At 38.3% G+C, this 23,603-nt stretch overlaps 3 protein-coding genes and 1 long non-coding RNA gene across 6 annotated transcripts in view; 3 read left to right on the forward strand and 1 right to left on the reverse strand.

Annotated features, from left to right (window-relative positions):
* The first annotated feature begins 4,082 nt into the window (after positions 1 to 4,082).
* LOC146464934 (cyclic GMP-AMP synthase-like receptor) lies at positions 4,083 to 7,492 on the forward strand. Its single transcript, XM_085129393.1, has one exon. The coding sequence runs from the start codon at positions 4,085 to 4,087 to the stop codon at positions 5,933 to 5,935; it is 1,851 nt and encodes a 616-aa protein (XP_084985519.1). The 5' UTR covers positions 4,083 to 4,084; the 3' UTR covers positions 5,936 to 7,492.
* Positions 7,293 to 17,587, reverse strand: LOC146464935 (lysosomal thioesterase PPT2-A-like). Its single transcript, XM_085129396.1, has 8 exons — positions 17,276 to 17,587; positions 16,285 to 16,380; positions 16,032 to 16,086; positions 14,899 to 14,954; positions 13,829 to 13,918; positions 11,699 to 11,792; positions 10,461 to 10,515; positions 7,293 to 8,765 (listed from the first exon to the last, which is right to left on the reverse strand). Exons 1-8 carry the CDS (start codon positions 17,559 to 17,561, stop codon positions 8,622 to 8,624), a joined length of 876 nt encoding a protein of 291 aa, XP_084985522.1. The 5' UTR covers positions 17,562 to 17,587; the 3' UTR covers positions 7,293 to 8,621.
* A 131-nt stretch (positions 17,588 to 17,718) lies between these two features.
* LOC146464936 (Fanconi anemia group I protein-like) overlaps positions 17,719 to 23,603 on the forward strand; it is a 45,212-nt gene continuing 39,327 nt past the window's right edge. For all 3 annotated transcript variants that reach the window (XM_085129164.1, XM_085129166.1, XM_085129165.1), the window contains exons 1-3: positions 17,719 to 17,743; positions 21,696 to 21,842; positions 23,319 to 23,394. In XM_085129164.1, the coding sequence (XP_084985290.1) occupies positions 21,759 to 21,842; positions 23,319 to 23,394 (160 nt within the window). In that variant the 5' untranslated portion in view covers positions 17,719 to 17,743; positions 21,696 to 21,758. The remainder of the gene's footprint in view (positions 17,744 to 21,695; positions 21,843 to 23,318; positions 23,395 to 23,603) is intronic.
* Positions 17,779 to 21,304, forward strand: LOC146464937 (uncharacterized). Its single transcript, XR_014868417.1, has 3 exons — positions 17,779 to 17,973; positions 19,033 to 19,076; positions 19,438 to 21,304. It is a non-coding gene; the product is annotated as an uncharacterized LOC146464937 (long non-coding RNA).

Below are 23,603 nucleotides of genomic sequence, written 5' to 3' on the forward strand. Positions count from 1 at the left end.
TTATCACGCTAGTCCACAAGCGAGCTATAATATGATTGGCTAAATATGATAAAAATGGCGGGAATCTCCCGTGACAGGTCTTATCGCTAAGAAAAACAACAAAAAAGGCTAAATGAAGTGCGGAAATCGGGGCCCTAATTAAGCAGCGATCAAATTAGTACGAAGTTTAACTCAACTATATCTTACGCCGATGCTAAAGGAACTCCACTGGTTGCCGATTGCTAAGCAACTGGAGGTTAGAGACACTTTAATGGCTTTTAAATGTATAAAGGGATTAGCCCCACCATCCTTGTGTAATAAGTTTACGACAAGAGGCCAGGTGCATACAAGAAATACTACGAATAAAGATAAGCTTAATATACCATCTTTTAGATCAGCAACAGGTCAGCGATCTTTCTCATATAGGGCTGCTCAGCTCTGGAATGACCTTCCAGAAAGTTTAGCAAACATAGAGTCATTTGATGTTTTTAAGAAAGCGATTAAAGGACGGGCCCTTGACGAATTGTAAGCCATTGACACTTAATAGGTGTGATTATGCGTAAATTAAGATTTTAAGATTTTAAGTTTATAAATAATATGGTAATGTTTTATCACTTTTTAAATGTTAAATTTTAGATTTCAATTGTTCATATTACATTTTATTGTAATTGGTATGTGAAAACCCATTTTGATTGGATGAACAAATAAAGATATTATTATGCGCAGTAAAACTATCTGTATGTACAGTATAAGAAAGCACCACAGGGCGCGTAGCGTAACCTGTGAGCCAAGCGAAACTTAAAATAGCACGTGAATAAAAATATAAAATATACAAAAATATATAAAAGTCATAGTCTAAAAATATAAAATATATAAAAATGTATAAAAGTCATAGCTGGTCTATTATTATTATTATTATTATTATAATTGCGACAATAACAAAATGCTTTAATATGATTGGTTCTTAAAAGCCCATATTTATAGCTTAATTTTGCTATGTAACTCCAAAACTGTCCGATTTGACCTGTCCGATTACTAGAAGCTTGTAATCGGACAGGTGAAATCGGACAGTTAAAGAACCAATGAAAATCAAGTAGCAAATGCCACTAGCCAATGAAATTTCACTACATGGCACATGATAACCGATAGAAATCAATGAAAAAATTGTGACCAGGTAAGCTGTCTAGCTTCAGCATTAACTGGAAAAGAAAAATGGTCACTGGTCCAGTGACTTTTATTCAGACATTTTTTTATTGGCACAATTAATTGGTAATAGGACTTTGTGTCGCACAATTCAGGGGTAATCAGGCTCGTAATTTCAAATCGGCCTTGCGCTACGCGCTTGGCCGATTTGAAATTACTTGCCTGATTACTCCCTGAATTGTACTCCACTCAGTCCTATTACCATGACTTATTATTATTATTATTATTATTATTATTATTATTATTATTATTATTATTATTATTATTATTATCAGCTATTATTATTATAAAACGTTCAGCGTTCTCGAGTAATATAGACTTTATATTATTGTTCATTTCCACTAAGTTCTTGCTTCGTCGCAATAACGCATAATTTGTGGATGGTGCGGTCATATTCGCCATTCTGGGTCCTAATGCGCGCCTTCCTGACCAATCCATCCTTGCCAGGATAGGTTTCGACGATCAGCGCCATCTCCAACTGGGACCTCTTACGGTTCGGATTAAAGGGGAAGTATCATCTGGTTTTGGTATCTTTTGTGAAAAATGATGAAATAAGACCTTCAATCAGCTGCCAAATAATTCTAGAATGACGAGAGGAAAGAAATCAACTCAATTCTTGAAAGGAATAACTCATGATCTGTTCTAGCGCATTTTGGAAACAAAAATGCGAGAACTTGAAAAACATTAGCCTAACATTTTTCAAGTTTCAATCCATACCTACCTACTCTGTCTCTGGTCAGAGGCACTAATCGACAGGTTTATTGCTCTGGGGTTATAATTTATAAGAAATTTGACAATTATTTCTCTTATTCTGCTGACAATCAAACATTTTTGGGTTTTGAAATGACAGCAAATTTGCATGATACTTCCTCTTTAAGCTCGAGGACTAAATCGCCGATTGCGACATTCTCTCGCATCTTAAACCACTTGTTCCGCGGTAGTAGCGTTCGCGCAAAGTACTTCATCCAGCAAGCCCAACATCGCCAACTTTGTTTTGGACACTCCTCAGTAAATGTCTTGGATTAACTCTGGATTCTTGCTCTGGTTGGGGAGGAGGGTTGTGCTGTCCGATCAGGATGTCGTTCGGCGTAATGGGTGGTTCCTCCCAGACGTCATCAGAGCGTCATTCGTGTGATGGGACACTCTTAGGCATTTCCGACATCTTCTATTCTCCCAGTCACGATCTCCCATCTTTTGTTGACAGTCGATTCTTGATATACAGTGCAGGAAGCGAGAAGATGCTTTGATTTACAACCAAGGGGACATGATTCGTCATCGGTCATGCTGGAATTATTAAAATGTTGTTCCGATCTCCTACGGTAAGGTTGCTCTCGCCCCCCTCGTTCTCCGACTATGCACGCTTTCAGCTTCGATTTCTTTTTTGCCCCTGGATCGGAGCGCTGCCTTTTGGTGGAGCCAAGTAACTAAATTGGTGACATTTTCTTCTTTCCCTAGGCGTTGCATCTCTCTGCCGAAGTTTGCATCATCCTTGGGTTCAAGTTTGGACAAGAGCCTCGACGTGACGAATGGCGCTTCAGAGGCTTCTCGAACAGGACATCCATTGTCCACAGATATAGAGGTGGCGTAACGAGCCAGATTCTTCGAGTCACCTTTTACAACACCGTAATTGGTGATCTCAGAAAGGAGCTCATCCATCAACTTCCTTTTGTGCGCGAACTCGATGTCAAGTATCTCCCCTGCTCTATCTATGTTTTTGCAGGTCTTCACTTGGTCTGTCCACCAAGATCCTTTGGGCATGGCCTTACGGAAGCGTTGTAGTTGCTCCTCTTTTTCTTGGTTGTATTTAGTCATCCAGTGCCTGAATTCTTTTTTCCAGGTTGCGTACGCTTTCCGTGATCCATCCCATAACGGAACGGACAGTCTTTCTAAGCCACTCACGTGTAGTTTTCTAGCCATACTTTCTGCCATTTGTTTGACTGCTTCTGCGAGTACCCCAAGGACTGCAGTGCTTTCAGAGGTGTTTTGCAATTGAGGGGCGGTGCTAAGTTCCTTTTGATAACTGGCATATTTTTGCAAAGTTTCGAGATGTTGTATTTTGATTTCTTCTCCAGCTTTTAGATTTTCTGTTATTTTTTCGTCCTCTGACGTGACACCCTCTTCGACAAATCTGTCAGCAATAGCTTCTATCTGTTTTTTAATCGCCCTGTACTTGGACTCTATTAGATGCTGCCAACAAGTTCAGTTCAGGTTTCACAGAACTAAGTGTTTCAAATTCGTCGAATAATATGTACAGCGTTATCTCTTTTCCCAGAGAGGGTCTTGATGTCGATCTTAGGAGGCATCGTGTTGCAATAAATTATTGGCGTTCTTTCTGCGTTCACGCCCTTAGCCTCGTTTTCATGCAAAGCAATTGACGTGTGGTCATGATATCCAATCTTGGAACCAAACAAGGCGGTAGTATTCACAAACACGCAAAGCAAAATCCACAATAAATCAGAGAGTTTCTACCTTTTCCGAGAGGTTTTGTCCTTTTGTGATGTGCAGGTTTTCAAAGACGGTCGGTCGCCCTTTTATGCTGTCAGTTGTTCTTGTTCCCTGTCGCTTTGACGCTCTTCTTGAACACGCTGTTTTCAATAACGGGATTCTTTCTCTCTCTCTTCGTTCGATTTTTTTTTTGATCACGCTAGTCCACAAGTTATAATATGATTGGCTAAATATGATAAAAAATGGCGGGAATCTCGCGTGACAGGTTTTATCGCTAAGAAAAACAATAATAAAAAGGCTTAAATTATATGCAGCTGTCAACGACGTGCAGAACACTAAGAAACAAAGGATGTTATTTCAATTCGGCGAAAGCCAAAATTTGCATTAATCGCGAAGCAATCTCGGGAGTTCCAGCGTTTATGATGAATTGATAGTGTTGTATCCGGTTAACATCGTAATGTCTGAGGTTGTCGAACATTTTCAGCAGGAGGCAAGGCTTACAGATGAAAATGAAGCCGGAGAAATTAGACATAAACTCGAAACTCTCGTGAATAACATTCTGGCAGAAGTAGAAAAGCGAGACATGCGATTTCAGGGCACATTGATCCAAAGCGGAAGTGTTTACGAAGGAGTGAAAGTCCACAAGCCAGACGAATTTGACTTCATGATCAGAATCAACTGCCTTACCAACAAGCCATTGTTGCATCCTTGCGACAAAGGTGATGGATATGTAAAACTCGCCCTGAATGAAGACGGATGGGTAGAGTTCAAGGACGAGCAAGGTTTCCTCAGCCCAAACCTACTGTCTCACCATTTTAAGAAGCTTGTTAGTGAATCTTTAAATGACACCGAGGTACCCGAAGGATTGGTTATCCTAAGAACCAACCAGCAGCTGCTGGACAGCACTTGGGGGCCCGTGTACTTTACCTTACTCGGAAACAGCAGTGGTCAAGACAATCCATCTGGACTGATGTATTCAGAAACGCACGGTCCAGCTACAACACTTTACCTCAGGTGGCAAGGTGGCGACAGTTACAATAATTTAGAAGTTACCATGGACTTGACGCTATCCCTGGAGTACCCTATATCCCAGCTTCCTGTTAAGTTGGCAAAACTTCCGCAGTCAGTAGACGAGCACCTCCAACAGACCGGGTTCCACGTCGTCCCTGCTGGATTTGACAGTTGGCGTATCTCGTTCTCCGTGGCCGAAAGAGAAATTCTTTGTACTTCTCCTGATGGGTTTAAAGTTTGCTTCCGAGTTCTGAAGGTCATGAGAAATACCATCTCAGAGCTCCTGGGTTTAGATCCATCCTTGGTGCCATCATACATTTTCAAGATAGTCCTCTTGTCTCAGTTGTTTATAGCAGATAATCGGTGGGATAAAGATTGTTGGGTACAGCAGATAGATAACGTCATAGAGGTTATTTTGCAGGGAATTAGACGCGAGGAAATCCCCAGCTTCTTTATTCCGGGATACAATCTGCTAACCATGACCGATCACGAAAACAAGCTACGACAGTGCATCCTGAGAGAAATGCAAAATGAGCTGCGAGGTTTGAAGATGAAACTCACACCGGAAGACGTGAAAGAAACAAGACAACAGATCAGGGTGTTAGAAATGATTGATTTGCTGGAGTACGTGGTGTCTAGCAGTCTCCATGGAAAGGATCCGACCACGGTGTGGAATAAAATGTTTGTCAACATTGATAATATTCCTCAATCTCACAAGTATGGCGACTTTTGGAATCAGGTCACCGACCTCAACACCAAAGAGCTTGACGAAAATGCCTACAACTTGCTCATTCGGATATGGAGCTTAGTCGAAGTTTTCTTCAAAAGGTTGCTCTCTTCTCTTCAAGGAGAACTGAACTTGTTGGCCCAGAAGTTCTATATGAGGACCTGCGAAAAGAAAAAGGAATACGAGCTTAAGCACAAGGTCACCCCTGGGCAGTGCGACGTCACGCAGATTCCTCTCCATCAACTCGTCTATGAGATCGCCCATGATCTTGCTGAATGTTACACTGACGATGAGGGTTATGCCTTTTGGTCAAATTTACACAAAGGAGTTCCTCCTGATAACAGGTCATCACGTTTCTTCCAGGACGTCGCTGAAGTCACTGTAAATTCAGGAAGTGATCAAGGCCTTGCGATGTTCAAGCAGCGCATGAAGGTGTATCTGGCCTTTGTTCCTGAAGCAGATTTGATGACTCTTGTTGTCAATTATGTCAGCCAGATAATTTCCTTTGCTCGGGATATCTTAAAATTAAAACTAGATTACATCACAATACCCGAGTTAGATTTGGACTAGTACTGTTAAAATTCTACGTCGTCTAATAATCAAGTTTGTAGAAACTAGGACTTTGAACCTTAATAAGTAGATCACCTGCTTCTTCTACCAGCTGGTCTTTTGCACTTTGTTTTGTTTTCGTATTTGTATTGAATGGTGTATTAGAGGAGAAGTTGGAAAAAGTTTTTTAAGACGTGTAGATACGTCAGGTTTTATTTGGCTCTTACTCGCTCAAAAATACTCCAAGTCAAATTAAATCGTGAAAATTTTTTGTCAGAACCACACCTTTAAAGTTTCTGCTAGTGTTATGAATATCTTGACTTTTTTTCACGGATGATGCAGATGAATGCAAGACGTGATTAACACGCACATGATAGGACAGTTTGGATAAAATATGTAAGGATCGATTGACGGAGTTCGTTTTCAAATGCATTAAAGGCTACAGAAACTATAGAATTCAAGGATTTTTTTGTGCAGAGAAATTCCGGCGGTGAAAACAGAAGAACTGGAGATATCATCCTTCCTAGACTAGATACTAACTTTACCAGAAACTCCATACAATACAGAGGAAGACGAGGAGCAGTAGCGTGGAACAGTCTATATAGCAAGGAATTGACGACCAACAACTTAAACAAATTCAAGCACCTACTAACTAAATTTAACATTGCAAAATATACTTTGATGTCATCGATTTAAAAATTACAAAATAACAATTTACAAGAGAACACAACTCTAGTTTTGAGATTAAGATCTTCTGAACAGACACTCACAGAAAAGAACTGTTGGGTGCCTCATGATTAAAAGAACAGTCGGCCACCACACAGGGAATGGTGTACCTCTGGCGTTGGTGCTTATTGGGGGCGGATGGTCCACAGGGTCTTGACTTCCCCTTTTCAAATTTGAACTTTGTCTTCAAATAATCAAGTATGATCGAACCAAAGAAAAACATGTGGGCCTAGTTAACCGGTAAATCGTATCAAGTAAATTTGCTTAAGGCGAAGAATGATAATGTTATTTTGGAAACCTCAAGTCAGATAAATTAATTATCATTTGAGAAAAAATTTTGTTCAGTTGGCACATTGACATCACCTGTTTTAACCCTCACTGACGAAAATTTGAGAGTGTTTACCACCAAATACAAGAGTTCAATATTACTGAAAGATCCTTCAAAGGAATTTTTCATTTTCAGTCTTGCATGACAACTGTCAAGAACAACCGTAGCGGGGGGGGGGGGGGGGGGGTCTAGTGGTTTTACACTTAGTACAGACACCCAAATTACCTTTGGAGTCCCGCAGCAACGACAACTTTTCTGGGGGAAAGGGTGGGGTGGAATCTTACTTATTGTCAGTTTCTGTACTGCCAAGTCAGGTAACATGACTAAGTGGAAAAAAAACGGTTATTTTATTTTTCAATTTGTAAAGAAAAATTTACTAAAATAAAAAGAACATAAAATGCTATCTACATTAGTTTAAAAAAGTTACGATAAAAGTTCGGTACTTAATATTTAAATTAGTTAAATTTGTAAAACGTAGAACAACAAAGCTAAGAACACAAAGTAAAAGGTCTCCTGAAACCTCAGCTAACAGTAGTAGTTTTTAAGTGTCATTTTACCCTCATAAAAACCATTCAGTACCTAGCTACCAGCGCAGTCATTTCAAAATATTACTTACAATAGGTTTTTACAGCCGCTATCTTGGATTAGGAGAGCAAAACCAGTTGGGAAGAGCGTAGGGACTTGCACTCCTCCCAACCAGACATGTTTTGGTGATCAAAAATGATGCACACGAGAGTCAATCTAGCGCTCTTTTGCAAAGAAAAAAAGATCAGATCACAAATTGAAAAAGATGTAAATTTCATGCTGTGTTTGACTCATGATTGGGTACAGGTATGCTTTACAGTTGGTACATTTTAGTAATAGACCTTTTCAAGGTCACGTTTCTGCGTCCTCTGAACCGACAAACTCGCATGCTAGTAATTTATTTTTGGGCGAGACCTCTTAATGGCATTTAGAGATCTGGGACAAATGAACTGGAAGAAAAAGGTCAAGAAAAGAAGAAAAATGGTATCATGAGAGGGTTCAAAGGGGGAAGAGAGTTTGTGAACAAAAAAAATCACTCAGAGGTGAGAGGACAGGAAATGGAAGAAAAAAAGGAAGATAAGGTTCCTGTCCTTCCCATCTACTTATTTATTTAATTAGTAAGCAACTGAAAGCATACAGTCAATTCTACACCACGCATGACCAATATTTTTAACATATGAATCAGTGAAAGATCTAGGACGTTAAGAGTGAAACATTTCAGCTAAAGTTAAAAATTATCACCCTCCGATACTTAGTTTTGCTAAGAATAAGGAAGGGCACTGTCACCACTATGAATAAAGTCTCCAAAATGTGGAGTAGTTTGAATAAAAAATTACACTATATAGTTACATTACATATTACACCTGTCAATGTTTTATTTCAATTTCAATCTCCACTGGATACACGACAAACTGTAATATTTCAGTATCTAGCATTGCATTGTTCATTTTGATATTGTTAAAAAGATGTTCAAAGCCAGCTACCTCTCTTCAGAGATATTAACTAATTTTCATGAATCAATTAAATAAGTTACATAATTTAATGTTTTGCACAAGGAGCTCCTAGGGTTTCATTTTGACGAATTTGCACACAAAAATAACTTATTTGATATTCACTTGTAAGAGCTCTCTATGTTAACCAGGGCTCTATTGCTTCAACAAACACTTCCTTTACTTTGTGCCAGTGAGTGTGGCTTATTCCTGAAAAGGTGTATTGGTGGAGTGACCCTCTTTTGTCCAGACTGTGCAGGCCAAATGTGTCTTCAAGATACACCTGCATAGATGATTCAATGATAATAAAAAACAATCATTGTATCATTGCCATCAAATGACAGGCCACAGGGTCCAAGGAACCACCTGTATAAAATTAATGTCTCCATACAATGTAACTTCTTGATCAAACATGCACGTGAAAAAAAAAAAATAAATAAAAAATAAAAAAATAAAAGAAGAGGAAAGAAAAAAGAAATGTTCATCAAGTTCCTCACACCAGAATGCCCTAACTAGCACCAAAAGGAATTTATATGCAGTGAAATTTTTTTTGATATTACAGAGTTAAATGATAATGCTGTTGTTTATCATGTGAGCAATCTTTGAATCATGATCAGCCCTCAGTCAAATGCTGTGCTTGGATTGTCTCATAACCAACCACATCACTTAAGCAACTCCTTTTCCTGATTCTATAACAATTCAATAATATTATTGTATTTAGGTAAGCATTCACTTTTCATGTCTACACACAATAAAGAAAATGGTGCTGTCACTGGGCCTTTCAAACCATTGGTGTCCAATTCTAAGATCTGTTCACATTTGATGTTCTTAGGAATTTATAAGGAACTTAACCCAGACCAAATAATTGTTGAACTTTACATGTGGTAGAGACTGTGCCAAACCTAATGTACATGGGGATTGAACAAAAACAATAGCAATTCTGCACATTTAAATTAGGTTTAGCACACAAAGTTTAACATTTGAACTAGGCCCATGGTAAATATCCAGAGCAGCTTTGAACAGTTATTTGAATTCTCCCACTGTGATCAAATTTTTACCAGTTGAATTTTAAGCTTTATCACATAGAATTCTAGGAAAGATTAAAAACGCCGTTTACCGTTTCTTAATATCTGCATTGGTTCCGGAGATATTTAACTTTGAAAAATGTGTAAAATATGTAAATGAGAGGACTGATGACGTCACACTATCAACTCAATATAACATCAAGTACATAAATAGAGATATCTCAGTCAATTTACAGCAGAGACCATTGAAACCTGGCAGGTTAATAGTTCTAAAGGCAATACACCTACGGCTTTAAAAAATTCGGTTCCCATGGCAACTCACTCTTTTCCAGTCCCCTCAAACCTGATTTCAATATTTTAGTGATTTTCAGCTTGAAAAACATTTAACAAGGCCACAAACTCGACCTAACATATTTATACGCTTGCTGGATCATGCAGATGAGGCACCATTGTCAAATATCAAAACAGAACGCCAACAGTGGCCAACAAAGCCTTACGTATCAGGGAGGACTGGAACCTGTTGCCATGGTAACAAAATTGATGAGCTCATATTGTGGAGCGCACCTAGAACAATGTCACTGCAAAGAATCAAGCATTTCTAATACAAATTGGCTGAGATATCTTTTTTCATAATATTTGATTAAAATTCGGTTGATATTATGACGTCATCACTTGGCTAATTTGCATATTCTAAAAACTTGAATATCTCTGGAACAAAAAGAGATATTTGAAAATAGTAAACAGCATTCTTCTTCTCGTACATACTACTTGTTTATGTTCTAAAATGGCTTAGATTTGAAAGACGCGAATTTCATCACAGTAGCACTTTAAGTATTTGCACTAATTTAAAAAGCAACTTACAAATTTTGCCAATATAACATGCAGTAAGGCTAGCCGCTAAAGCAGAGTGCATGTTACAACTATCTGTAAAACTGACAAAGAGCACCACTGACCTGTTGATACTTCATGTCCACAACTGTTAGGTTGGTGTTGTAAAACCCAAAATGACTGAAAAATAAAAGACCTCACAAGTCAGCCATTATCACTATCAACTGATTTGCTGGCTTCAGAATCTTCTTCTTCTTCGAGGCACTTTATTTAAGCCTCAATGTGCAGATGTGTATTCAGTGCAGAGCACTAGCTGGGGACACTCTCCAGATCAAATTGGAATTTGGAAATGCTGGTGTTTGAGGAGAGGGGACAACTGGAGCACCCGGAGAAAAACCTCCTGGAGCAAGGACAAGAACCAACAACAAACTCAAGCCACAACACAGGCCATGCATAAACTGATGATACTGGGACTTGTAAAGAGTGATTTAAGTGAGTCAAACGAGCGCCAAAAATTGACAGCAATAACTCTATAATAAAGAGTAAATGATGAGTGAAGTCACGAGGAAGGCAAAATGATTCTCAGACATAGACATCCACATTTGCAGCCATTTGCTGTATGAGAGGGATACGATATAACATTGCACAGTATGCAGAGAGTAAGGATGGTATAATGGTGAGATTACTTACCAGTCCCACCAAAACATGGCCTGGGTTTGATTCCATGGCCATACATAAGAGGTACCCAACGGTTCATTTTGGTGGATATCTTAGAAATTTGAATTTAGTCATAAAGAAAATGTACAGATTTTTTCAGCAAAAATGTCAGCTCAAATTGGAAAACTCATTCCTTTCATTTTTGAAGGTTAAAATATATTTCATTTAAAATGCAAAAAAAAAAAAAAAGAAAACAAAAAAACAAAGGTCAGCTAGCATAGCATTTTCGTAAAAACAACAACAACTGGTAATTTCGGGGAATAAAATTCTGTTTCTGCAACTTAAATTTTCAGCTAAACCTGATCAAAACACATCAACCTGAATACAGCTTACACAAATGTTCTCTATAACTATTGGGCACAATGTGATGTGGGAACACAGCAGACATTTTACAATTGCTTGAATGTTCCTGACCCTGCTCCATGGGTTTATTTTTTTTTAATCTCAACACAAAAACCAAAAATTATTTTCCAACTTCCAATTCAACCAGGAAACAGCAGATCAAGAGCCACTCGGTAGACATCCCCTGTAGACGCCTGTTTTTTTGTTATTTATATTTTTTGTATTATTTTGTTATGGCTATTTAAAGGCAGCTTCTCTTGGACTACTTCTTAGGTGCTAACAACTTTAATTTACTTACACGTACCTTGACTGCCATGGCATAATGACACCATCATCAGGTCCTCCAATCAGAACTAAGTTCTTGATCTGCAAGAAGTTCTTCTTATACCTTTCACTAACTGCAATAAATTAAAGAAAACTTTAAGATTTGGTAGGCTTGGAACTGAGCTTTTCTCATTTGTATGAACTAACTTAAGCTCCTAAATTAGAGCAGATCATCTGCCTGTGTACATGTACCTCTGTAACCATACATTCAGGCCAAATCAATGATCATAATCATGATGATGATGTATGTGTGTGTGCACATGGCAGAAAGGTTATTTTGTAAGAAATGATATTTTGTGACTCAGTCATAACATGAGTTGGTGAGATGGGTACATCTGATTATTATCTCAATTTCTGGTTATGTATTTACCAGTCTTTTAACACAAGCAAAACATAGCTGTAGCCAAGCTTGTGGGTAAGAAGTGTAAGGTGTCATGTGTGTTGAATGGGGTATCAGTTGAGGCCCTTTGGGACACAGATGCACAGGTATCTATTGCATCAAAAGGTTGGCTTAGAGGACATCTGCCTTCTTCAAATTAAAGAAACATTGAAGGGTTGCTTGGGGAGGAAGCAGGACTGAACCTAAAAGGAGCCAATGGTGGACCAATACCATTTGAGGGATGGGTAGAGGTACAGTTCCAGTTAGCCTCTAATACTCAATTATCAACCCCTCAGTGCCACTCCTGGACGCTAGAGACAAGCTGGAATATCCAATCATTGGTTATAATGTCATTGAAGAAGTGATCAAAAGTCAACATCAAATGGCACGACAAGTTCTGTAGGAAACCAAAACGAGTTTTGAAGAGAAGCAAATTGCCTGAGACTGACCACCAGATCCAAGCCGAGAAAGCAATTCTGATGAAGTGCCTGATGGGATACTAACATTTTACTCCAGTCCAGAATGAAGAAATAAGGGGAGCTGAAATCTTCACAAGTTTCCCACCTACCAACAAGGCAGTTAGCTACCCAGCAGCAAACCATCACGTTTCTCATGAGGAGACATGTCACAGTGAAGATGCAGTTGAATCCCAAGTACCAACAGAACCTGTGGATGAATCTTCCAAGGGGAACCAGCCAGACAATGAAGAAACCACTGAACGGCTAACTATGCAGCGGAGAGCACCTGCGTTGTTTACCTATGACACCTTAGGAACACCCAGTTTCTATCACCCAACAGTGCCAAGTACAACAAACCATATTGCACGTGTGATGCCTTTATCAATAGCTATTTCAACAGGAACAGTCAGAGGACAACCTTATACATGGCTGAACTGTGTCTGGCCATGGAGATATCCTGCCCCCTGTTGACATGTTTGAGCGTATCCTTACTCGACCAATTGAACATTAATCCTGATGCATATGAAACTGTGAAACTGTTTAGTTAATTTCATTGAATCCTTACATTAAGTGCGGACTGAGAACATTTTTTCTTCCTCTTTAAACTGAGGAATTTATCAGTCAAAGTCCTTGAACTTTGGTACATGTAATACTTTAAACTAGTTTGAAGAAGTCTTAAGGTTGTTTTACGTTGCTTCAAGTTGTTTGTGTAGTGTCCATTGGTTTGGGCCTGATCACCCCTTTCCAAAACAAAGTCCAGCCGTGTAGTTCAAACTAGTATATTATAATTGTAAGAGAGACAATGGTCACCACAGTCTTATGTCGAGGACGACATCTATTACTGACAGTGGGGGAGTGTGTTAGGGATGAAAAGACATCAGCACCACCCCTCCCCCCTAAAACAAATTATAAGTCGCTAAGTATCTTGGGAAAAATAAAACGCACAAGGTTCATTTTGCCGCCATTTAGATTGTTTTATTTTACCTCTGAGCGTGTGAATCGAGACCTCCCTGCTGCAGCCGCTAACACAAAACTACATGAAGAAGTATAATTTATAGTTCACAGTTTTCCCACCTTGCCCTACCAAGTGTCACACACATACTCATACCCTGTTCAACAACTTTGTTTGGAATAAATGTGATGGAATATTTCAAGCCTGATGAATAAATGAGAATGACGTATTATTCACGTACGTGACACAGGCATACTTGGAAACCAACTAGCCAACCAACCAACTACATTATTTAGTTTTACTGAAATTATATCAAATTACCTGTTACATTGAAAAACTTTGAAGAGTTGAGATTGTTTACAACTGGCAAAAAGATGTTGTGCTCATAATCTTTGTCTTCATGAAATGGATCTGTGGATGTAGAATACAATATTGTGTTATTTAATGTGACACCCTCTGCTAAGAGATTTGAATGTGATCTTTTACTTACTAAAAGATCTTAAGAGCTTGAAATCAAATCATGAATGGGAACTGAACCCATAAACATGACCTTCTGCATACTGGTTGAATGCTTTAACCACTAAGCTACTAGGAACTTGTGGTGAGCTTGGCCATAACAATGTTGAAAGGACCCTTTGGATATTACTAATTCTTATAGCTGCAGTGTATGAACCTACAGTTCGGTACAATAAATGAGGTCATGGGCTTGATTCCCGCCAAGATAAAATATTTTTTCTCTTCCCCATGCGGTGTCCCATTTCTTTACTGGGGCTAATGCTTAGTAGGAAATTAATGGCCTCACTTTACCATACACTGCAGAGTTAATTCTCTGATCCATCATGATCATTACAGTAGGTGTACACTATCTGGCTTACCATGAGTTTGCAGTAATTAAGTCAGAGGTTAAAGCATTTGACAGGTGTCTGGAAGATTGTAGGCTCAATTCTCATTGGTCACTACATTTTTTTTGTCCATGCTCATGACAAAGTAAATACTGGCAGGATCTCTTGTATTTTACTTATAATGGAGTTAAAATTTACAGCCTTCCTTCCTTTACCACCACACTGTTCTTCTGTGTTGCTGATTCCAGCAGCATACCAGACAGGTGTAACATATGAACCTAGTAAATAAGTAATGAACTAAGGAAGTCACGAGTCTCCCAGAAGATCAGTGGTTTAAAGAGCACCCAATGGGAGTGGGGTGAAATCTCATGGGTTCAATTCCCATCAGGGACACCCATGCTCGTCACATTATGGACATTTTATTTTTCTGACTGTCTTATTAAAGAACTTAAAATTTGCCATCTTTGATTATTCAATATAAATAAAATGAGATTGACAAATTAAAGTAATCACCAGTGAGTAGTTTATATTTTTTAATTGGATTCTTACCATTCCAGTAATTTGCCAGGGACAATTTTTTTTGGAAATAGTCACTGTAGAACAATCTGAAACAGAAGTGGAGAAATTAACTTATTACAAGCAAGTTAAAAAACTGAATTACATTTAATTACAAAATCATTTAACCTGCATTTAGAGTTCAAATCAAAACCTCCCTGCTCAACTGGTGAGTACAACTGTATGTAGAAGGATTGCTACAGTGCATCATATTTTTTGTCTGGTGGTTGGTTGTTTACGCATGGTCTGTTATGAGATCTACTTAAATACAAGAAACTTGGCCACACACTACCTCTTGCCTCCCAAGAGTACATTGTTAAATGAGAATACCTGCAGTGAACTGTTAGTGAGATTTAACAGTAAGCTGGGGGTAGCCCAAAATGGTCTAGAATCTCATCCAGGAGGGTTGACACCAATACTCATGAAGGGATTTTATTAGAATCTAGCTATACAATACAATACAATACAATACAATACAATACAATACAATACAATACAATACAATACAATACAATACAATACAATACAATACAATACCTGAATTGACACTCCTCTTGCAGGACTTTTCAGTGACAATGCTAAAATTAATTACAATTAACCCTAACCCTAAAAATAACTAGGATATAATTAGTGAAAAAACACAGTAAAATCTTGAAATCAGTCCCTGTTTAGAAAGTTTTCCATTAAACTAGATCTAAAATTGAGTTTAAAAGAGGAGATAGTTTCCAAAGTTCTTAGGTTTTGATCCAGATTGTTCCAGATGTTCACTGTTTGACAGTAAAAAGTCCTCTGTCTAGTGGTAATTTTGAAAAAGTGAATGTTTAAAAGCTGAAAATTCAATATTTTGCTTTCAGAGACCTCAACATGGGTGTAAAGCCAATCGCTAAGGTAGCAAGGCACGCATCCAGTCATGCATTTAAAATTAATCTTAACACGGTGTTACAAAAGTATAGAATGTGGTTTCACTGGCAGCCAACAAAGTTCTTTCAGTGCAGGCGTAATAAATTATGGTCAAATTTGTTTGTTCCTGTGATCATACATGCGGTAAAGTTTTGAACATATTGCAGTTAACTAATGTTGTTTTCCCAAAGTGTTGCTCTGACCATAACAACTGTTTTAATACTCACATGTAAATGTCTTTGAAGGCAACTGGAGGGAGGTAAGGTTTTAAGTAGCTGGTATCTACAAAGACAAAAAAAAAAAAAAAAAAAACAGAAAATATGACCTTTAGTATTTCTTATGGGATTGGACAAATATTGGTCTGAGCTAACAAAATATACGATTTCAGTTTGAAACTGTGACATTCTAATTTGCTACCATAATTATACATGTTTAGGTATTAGTAAAACTGGTTTGTTTTGCATTTAAAACAATATGTACCTCCATATTGTCCCATCTGGGGGCTTGATAATGAGACAAAACTATCTACATTGTGACCATCCATTGTCTCTATGATAGCTCGTACTGTCAATCCACCTAAAGAAGCATAGAGAAATAATGACCAGACAACAGGCAAAATCTGCTAAACAGGATCCAAATAATAGGGGGTGGGGTGGAGGACTCATGGGCTGGTTGTATAAACAAATAAACAACAGTGGTAAAATATTTGACCAGTTTTCACTTTAGGTTGTCATAGCAACCCCAAGATTTTGCTACCACTTTTGAGGCATAATATCAGCACATTCCTGTGGTTATTTCTGTGAGCATTTGTGTGTTTTTGCTGATCTTTGACATATGTTTGAGATTGCTATGGGAGAAAAGTTGGTGTAACTTTGGTCTCACTCAGATAGTTTATTGCAAATCTGTCATGCAGGTCATGGAATGGGTGGGATGGGTATGTCTTCAAATCTTTTGTTGAGGACTCATGTTTGTTGATTGAAACCCGGAAGCAACTTGCTTATTGTCAACCGTCGGGGTGGGAAGGGAAGTTCTGCAATTCCGATGGTTTTATTTTTGACAAGTTAGACTACAATTTTCCCTCTTGTGTTTGCACCATGATAAAGCTTATGCTAGCACGTGCGTTGATAGCCTGCACATACAGCCGCCTCTCATCACTCCCTATCAGGAGAGGCGGCTGTGGGTATTCGCAGGCTAGTGCGTTGATCTTTTGTCGTTGTTTCACAAATGTAGCACCGTAAAAGTCCCATACAAAGTGAAGTCAATAAACTCAATACCACAAAATTCTGAAATTTGAAAAAAAGCCAGTCAGGCAATGTCATAATCCCAAAAGATTTCTCAGTTTTGTTGCGTGACAGGCAGTAAACAATGAAAAATTAAATCACCATGACCTTCGATTAAAAAAAAGAAGGGAATTGCATACTGCACTTAACCGTTTAATTACTGTTATTGAGAACGATGACTTGCATAATACCTTGGGAGAATCCGATGATGTGAACTCCATCCTTGGCGTATTGCATAACGGCTCGAATTTTCTCGGTCATAGCTGATACTTGTGTCCACAAAGGGGCAAAACTATCCAGCTCTTCGTACAACTTTATCAGGGTGATGTTCGTGCCCGGGTGTGCCTGTGTTATAAAAGAAGCTAAATCTTTCAGGTCTGATGCATGATCGAGGATTCCGTGAACAATGATCACCGGTTTATAACAAGAGCTTTTGACTACAAGCACACACAACACACCAAATAGAAGGTTCGCCATTTTGAAGTTGGACTTCTTCCTTTCACCCTTTGTTCATTCTGTTTTTACAAGGTCACTGATTGGCTCCGGTTTGTAGTCTGATCCAGATCAACCAATCAAAAATCACGGTCTATTAAGGGAAGACCCCTTGCCTTCCCAGGAGATTTAGCGAGTAATTTGGCGCCAACTTCAAGCAAAAATGGCGGCCGCCAGCATAAAGATTTTTTGGGACCACTTTTCGACGGCGCTTGGTAACCGTTCACAAAAATTACGGGTGTGACCTGGGCTCCAGTTATGTTTTCTACTCAAAATGGCGGCTGTCTGTTTCGAATTCTTGAACACTGCTGTACGCGTCTGCTCACCGCGTTTCATCAGATTCTTATTTTAATGGGGGAAAAACGAATAAGCGAGGTTCATACTGGTGGAGTGCAAGGTAAGCAAACCTTTCCCATTCGTATTTCTAAAAAAAAAGAACATGCTAAAAAGTGGTCCCAAAAGGTTGGTCCGTAGCCACATTTTGGGACCACTTTGATGTCAAACATTTAACGTCAAAAGAAACTCACTAAAATGTACTGTTTATGCCCATAAACTGTTAAACTGAAATGTTTTCCAAAAATTACACTTTTTTAATCTTCCAACTGTACATGAAGTAAACATGCTTTATGCATCAGTCAATTAATTAGAGCAGTGCCCATCATCCCACCGCCCCCCCCCCCCCCCCGGGTATTAGTGGTACAATTTTCTAGCCTGGGTATTAGCCAACCCCAGAACATTTGACGGTCTTGTAATTTTTGCTTCATAGCATTCTCACTTTGTTTTGGTGATGGGTTCAGCAAAGAAAATATATTTTTTGTGATTACCTATGCCTATGGCGGGCAAAAATGAGATGGTATATTGATTTCACAGAATGAAAGATCACTGGAACACTAATAAGAAATAAGGCTTAGTTTAGCCTTACGTAACTTTCATTTACAAATATGAAGGTAAGCCCTGGAACAAAGAAATCAACTAGTTTTTTAATGTACACCATGGGTGAGCTGGAATAGGGGGGTGGGGGAGGAGGAGAAGATGGGTACCACTGAAAAATGATGGATGCAAATTATATACTAACTGGATTTGCAAGAACATAATGTACAGAAAACTGGGCACATTTTCCACAATAAAAACCACAGGAATCTTTGGCATGAGCAAAAATGATCTCACCTAGAAATCATCTCTAAGTCTACCTACTTTCTACTGTTACCTCCTGAAGAAAAACCCTAAATATCAACCCTGAATCTCAGCTTAGTAAAGTTAACCATTTTCTTCATAACCATTACCAGTATATAATTTAATGCCAGCCTATTAATTTTGTTATTTTACCTAATTTTATTATTAATACTGTAATCAAATAACACAGCAACAACCTAAAAATGTGACTTTCATTCTTCTTTTTTTTTGTCAATACAATCAAGTGTCAGTGCCTGATTAAATCCATCTGATTTTATTGCAGGTGACATGTTGCTTCCAATGAGAGTGCACAAAAATTAATCCCTGGTAAGAATAGATAATGAACTAACGTGTGCGCCCAGCATTAGGAAGATTTAGTTTTATCCCTTTAAAACTTAGCTGCTTGTGCTGTTGATGCTTTTATCTTTGATTTTCTTCTTGATATCAAAGTGGGTTGTACCCTGATTCTGGCCCTGCCATTGTGGAGAATAGGTAGAACGAGTCCATTTTGATATTTCCCAAAATTTACAAAAGCTGTTGCAAGTGCTGCTAGCGGGGCCTGTCCTCTTGATTTTAAAATGCTTTCCAATCATGTGTCGGCTATTTAATTGGTAAATTACTACTTACTTTTAAGCCAGAATTTGGCACTGATGTCTAATAACTAACTTTTATTACACTTATTGCACAGGTTATACCTTGACAAGATGAAGAGGAAGCAGTGTTTCCATGGTAGAGTTGCAACTTACATTGTTGCAAGTTAAGCACAGCACTTCACTTCTTAGGTTGAAGAAAAATGTTTTGAGAAATGAGAGTTTAAAGTGTTGGGAGATTAAACCATTGCTTTGGCATTGACTGGTACAGTGAACCAGCATTCGGCTGAATTCCTGAAAAAACTCAGAAGCACACTGCTGTTCCCCTTTTTGAAACCTGCTGTTAATGCTGGGAAGCATGCTCATAAGAGAGATGGGATGAACTAATCCAGGGGCAGTCTTGTAGGTACTGATGAAGGATTTGGTACTTCACAAAATGCAGGGCTCTCCTGTGGAACATTGATTAACTTATAAGCTAGTGTACTGCAAATACTGTACATGGATATTAATATTATTTTATGTCTTTTACTTGGTGATAAGAAAACGATTTTGAAGATGGTGGAAAACAATGAGCCCCATTATTAAGGATAGTACAGTACCTCTTCCAGACCTCTATTTTCATAGGTCCCCTAGTACTGTAGCTCCCATTGTTATCTGCTGGGGATCCGTTGTTCTCAACCAATGACCTATTGTTTCGTTCTCCAATCACAGACCTCGTCTAGATAGCTACTGTCTTTCTCATTATTAACAAGTACATTCTCCTAACTGTTGTTGTTCTCTTGTGGTGATTGTTGGCGATTGGAGAATTTGTTTCAACATCAAGGTCATTTATGCTGTCTTTGGTAATCATCACCCGGTCTCCTGTACATGTATATTTGATCAAGTGGTGATTTGTAAGCCACTCTGAAACCACTGCATTCATATTTGAGCTACAAGGGTTAATTATTCTAACAAGAACTGAGTAAATAACAGTTCATTCTGGTGAAAGTACATTCAAGTAGAGTGACACATTTACCAGACCCTGTATGCATTTTTTGTTGTTAGACTTTTACTCGGTTGCCTTACTTGGTTTACAGGGGGAGAATAGCAGGCTAGGGGGTGGAGAGATGTCTTACAGAATGGGTTCATTTCAGTGGGGACAAAACACCAAACATTCTCAGTGGAGCAAATATTAAATTGTGTTTTAATGCATTTCTCTAAATATCATGTTATTTGTACCTAAGATACATTCCTTGCAAATCATGGTGCTTAAGATGTAACCTAGTTAATAGCTAATACAGCCTGTATTTTGAAAAAGTCAGACTATGTTTAACACAGCACTGTATCTTGTCCTATGCAGATTACCCCACCTTTCACACATTCCGTTGAAGGACATCCGTGAACTTTATTGAATTTTGATCTTACCATTGCATTTCGGTCTCTGATCTTATTATCAAGAGTCATGTGTAAGGACTGTGAACTTATTTTCTTGTGGGCTTCTTCTGAGCTTTTCCACAACCTGGTAAATAAAAATAACTTTAAAATGGATGTTGGTGTCATTGCATTTGTTTGTCTTTCTACCCAAGGGAAATCACCTTTTGGGATACAATTTAATTTTTTACTCTTTTGTGTAAATACTTGGGTCAGTGTAGCTAATTTGGTACGTCACTGGACCTTCTACCTAGATCCAGAGGACTCTGAGATTTTGAATTCTAGATTTCAGTCAGGTTTCATATTTCAAACCTAGAGACACAAGAGACAAAAATGCAGGGGTACCCATTATTATGCTTCATCTCACCTGTTCTTTTAGCAAAACATTTCTCTCTGTTGTGCTGAATGCTGTCAAGACCCTTTGAAAACCTTTGTACTGAAAGCATTGCTTGCAAAATACTATTTGCAAAGCAAGTATTGTTTAAATTTTGAATGCCTTTTGGTGTTAGACACATCTTGAATTGAATGCAACAGCAATTACAACTGAGGAAGGTAAAATCCAAAGAGTTGAGTGCGAAATTCCCGCCAAATATTGCGTTAAAGTACGTCATAAGCCATGTATCAGATTTCAAAAGTGGTCCCAAATAATTGCTCGTGTGGTTGTATTAAAGCATACTTTGGGACCAGTTTTTGTTCACCACATCTTCACGTTTGGGGTTCTAGAATTAAGCTGATGACTCAGCGACGCTTAATTTCCCTGCGTTTTACCAGTGTGAGCTCCCTTGTTCATTTTTTTCCTTAAAAATGTATGGATCAAGATAAAACAGAGCTCTAAAAGCCGCCGCCATTTTGAATAGAAAACATAACTGGAGTCCAGGTCACTCCCGTCATTTTTGTGAACGGTTACCAAGCGCGGTCGAAAAGTGGTCCCAAAAAATCTTTCTGCCGGCCGCCATTACTGGCTGATTATTCTTTTCTGTTTTTCTTCTTCTGGCGTGATTTCCGCATTATGGATGAAAAGATCATTCGGTTGTGTGAAGAGGATAATGTGCCTGCTCTCGTTCAGGCTCTTTCAACTCTAAAAAATCAGAAGGTAAGTAATTTCTTCGTTCATCTGTGATTATAAGCTTGTTGTTGCAGCGGCCAAAAGAAATTTAGAACCGTCTGTGGAAGCTTATCAGAACTGAAATACGGTAAATACCCCATATCTGATGGCAGGTGTTCAGTGAGCCTTCAAGGCAACCACAGTGGGATGATTCGAATATGGGCTCAAGGGATCAGGCATCTGCTCCCAGAACGCTTGACAGGCAATTTCTTTTTAATTCTTTTGAACTCTAACCGCATTAAAATGTTGAGAGATGTGTTTAAAGAACTTATGTCTTCTTCTTCTTCTTCTTCTTCTTCTTCTTCTTCTTCTTCTTCTTCTTCTTCTCCTCCTCCTCCTCCTCCTCCTCCTCCTCCTCCTCCTCCTCCTCCTCCTCCTTCTTCTCATTAAAGTTTGCCGTATTAAAACATAGATACATTAAAAAACCCTTCCACATAGAGCACAAAGGCGTAACCTAAACGTCTCCTAAAAGTGGCTGCAATACAAAAGGATACAACTATAAAATGTGCTATGCTTTAAAAAGAACATAAGAAAGGAATAAAATTAAAAAAAGATACTTTTGTAATAAAAAACGTTTCAACATCAATATTTAAATAAATAAAATAAATAAATGACTTAATATAAGTGTTGAAGCATTTGGCACTGTAGCGCTGATTTGGGACACTATAAATCAGTGAAATAAATATACAAACTGAAAATAACATGGTAAAAATCCCACTGGTGGGAGGCAAACCAGTTGGCTATTTACAAAGTGTGGCCTTGGATTTGAAAACGGGGCTACCGTGAAACAAGTTCAAGAGATCAGAGCAGGACTTGAACCCGGACCTCCAGACCACCACTAGGCCACACTGCTTCCCTTCGAATAATCTGGCTTAAAGGTTTAACTGAAATAATCATGTAAAAAGTACTAAATAGCATTTGCTGTGTCTTTCAGTGAAAACTAATCCAGTTATTAGACAGACGGTGACTTTATATGTCCTTGCTATATTGACAGTACTTGAGATCACTGATTTTGCATGTTCATTAATACATTCTGTCCTTTATCTCCAAGTAACTTTCTGTTAATGTGTCCAGCTCTTTGCACCATCCTCCCAGTACACCCATTATAATGTAAAATTGTTCAACTTTGTAACCTGGGGCTCGTTTCTCGAAAGTCCCGGTAACTTACCGGACCGGATAAGTATATTTTTAAATTTTTTTTTTTTTGACGATTACATAGTGATTACAGACATGGTACTTGGTCAATGTTTTTATAGAATTATAAGATTTTAAAATTCAATTCCCATTGCAGGGGTCTGTACTTTAAAAGACATACTTCAGTATCCATGAACATCCTTGAACTGGCAATGGATACTGAAGTATCAGAAACATGTATTCCAAACTTAAGGTTGTGTCGGCATTGTTTTGAAATGTCTGTTACTATGTTTACCTGGTGACTACCTTTTGATACATCAATTTCAACAGGTTGCAGATCTGCTAGAGGGCAGAGCAGTTGATGGAAGGGGTGAACCAGTTCCTTATCTTCAAGCTGTATTCAAAGGCAAGTAGGCATCACTGATGACAAAAATTTTTATAAAACTTTGATTTGATAATTTTGTTTTGCTAAATTTTATAGCTTTAGTCGTAAGTCACTGGCAACTGTTTAATTTTTTCATTTTTGCTGTACCAGGTTTGAAGTTTGAAGCTCTAAGGATCATGGCACTGTAGAAATTCTACGTTATTATATTAATATCATTATTTGTTGTCACT

Source organism: Pavona decussata, unplaced genomic scaffold (genome assembly GCF_977016875.1).
Source record: "Pavona decussata unplaced genomic scaffold, jaPavDecu1.1 SCAFFOLD_161, whole genome shotgun sequence".
Taxonomy (NCBI): Eukaryota; Metazoa; Cnidaria; class Anthozoa; order Scleractinia; family Agariciidae; genus Pavona; species Pavona decussata.

Bases quoted from the DNA above. Each gene is read 5' to 3' on its own strand.
- LOC146464934 (XM_085129393.1), top strand. From the start codon at position 4,085: ATGTCTGAGGTTGTCGAACATTTTCAGCAGGAGGCAAGGCTTACAGAT.
- LOC146464935 (XM_085129396.1), bottom strand. From the start codon at position 17,561: ATGGCGAACCTTCTATTTGGTGTGTTGTGTGTGCTTGTAGTCAAAAGC. The intron at 16,381-17,275 runs GTATTATGCAAG...ATGCTTCTTTAG, and splicing joins CATCATCGGATTCTCCCAAG to GTGGATTGACAGTACGAGCT. The intron at 8,766-10,460 runs GTCAGTGGTGCT...TCATCTATGCAG, and splicing joins TGGACATGAAGTATCAACAG to GTGTATCTTGAAGACACATT.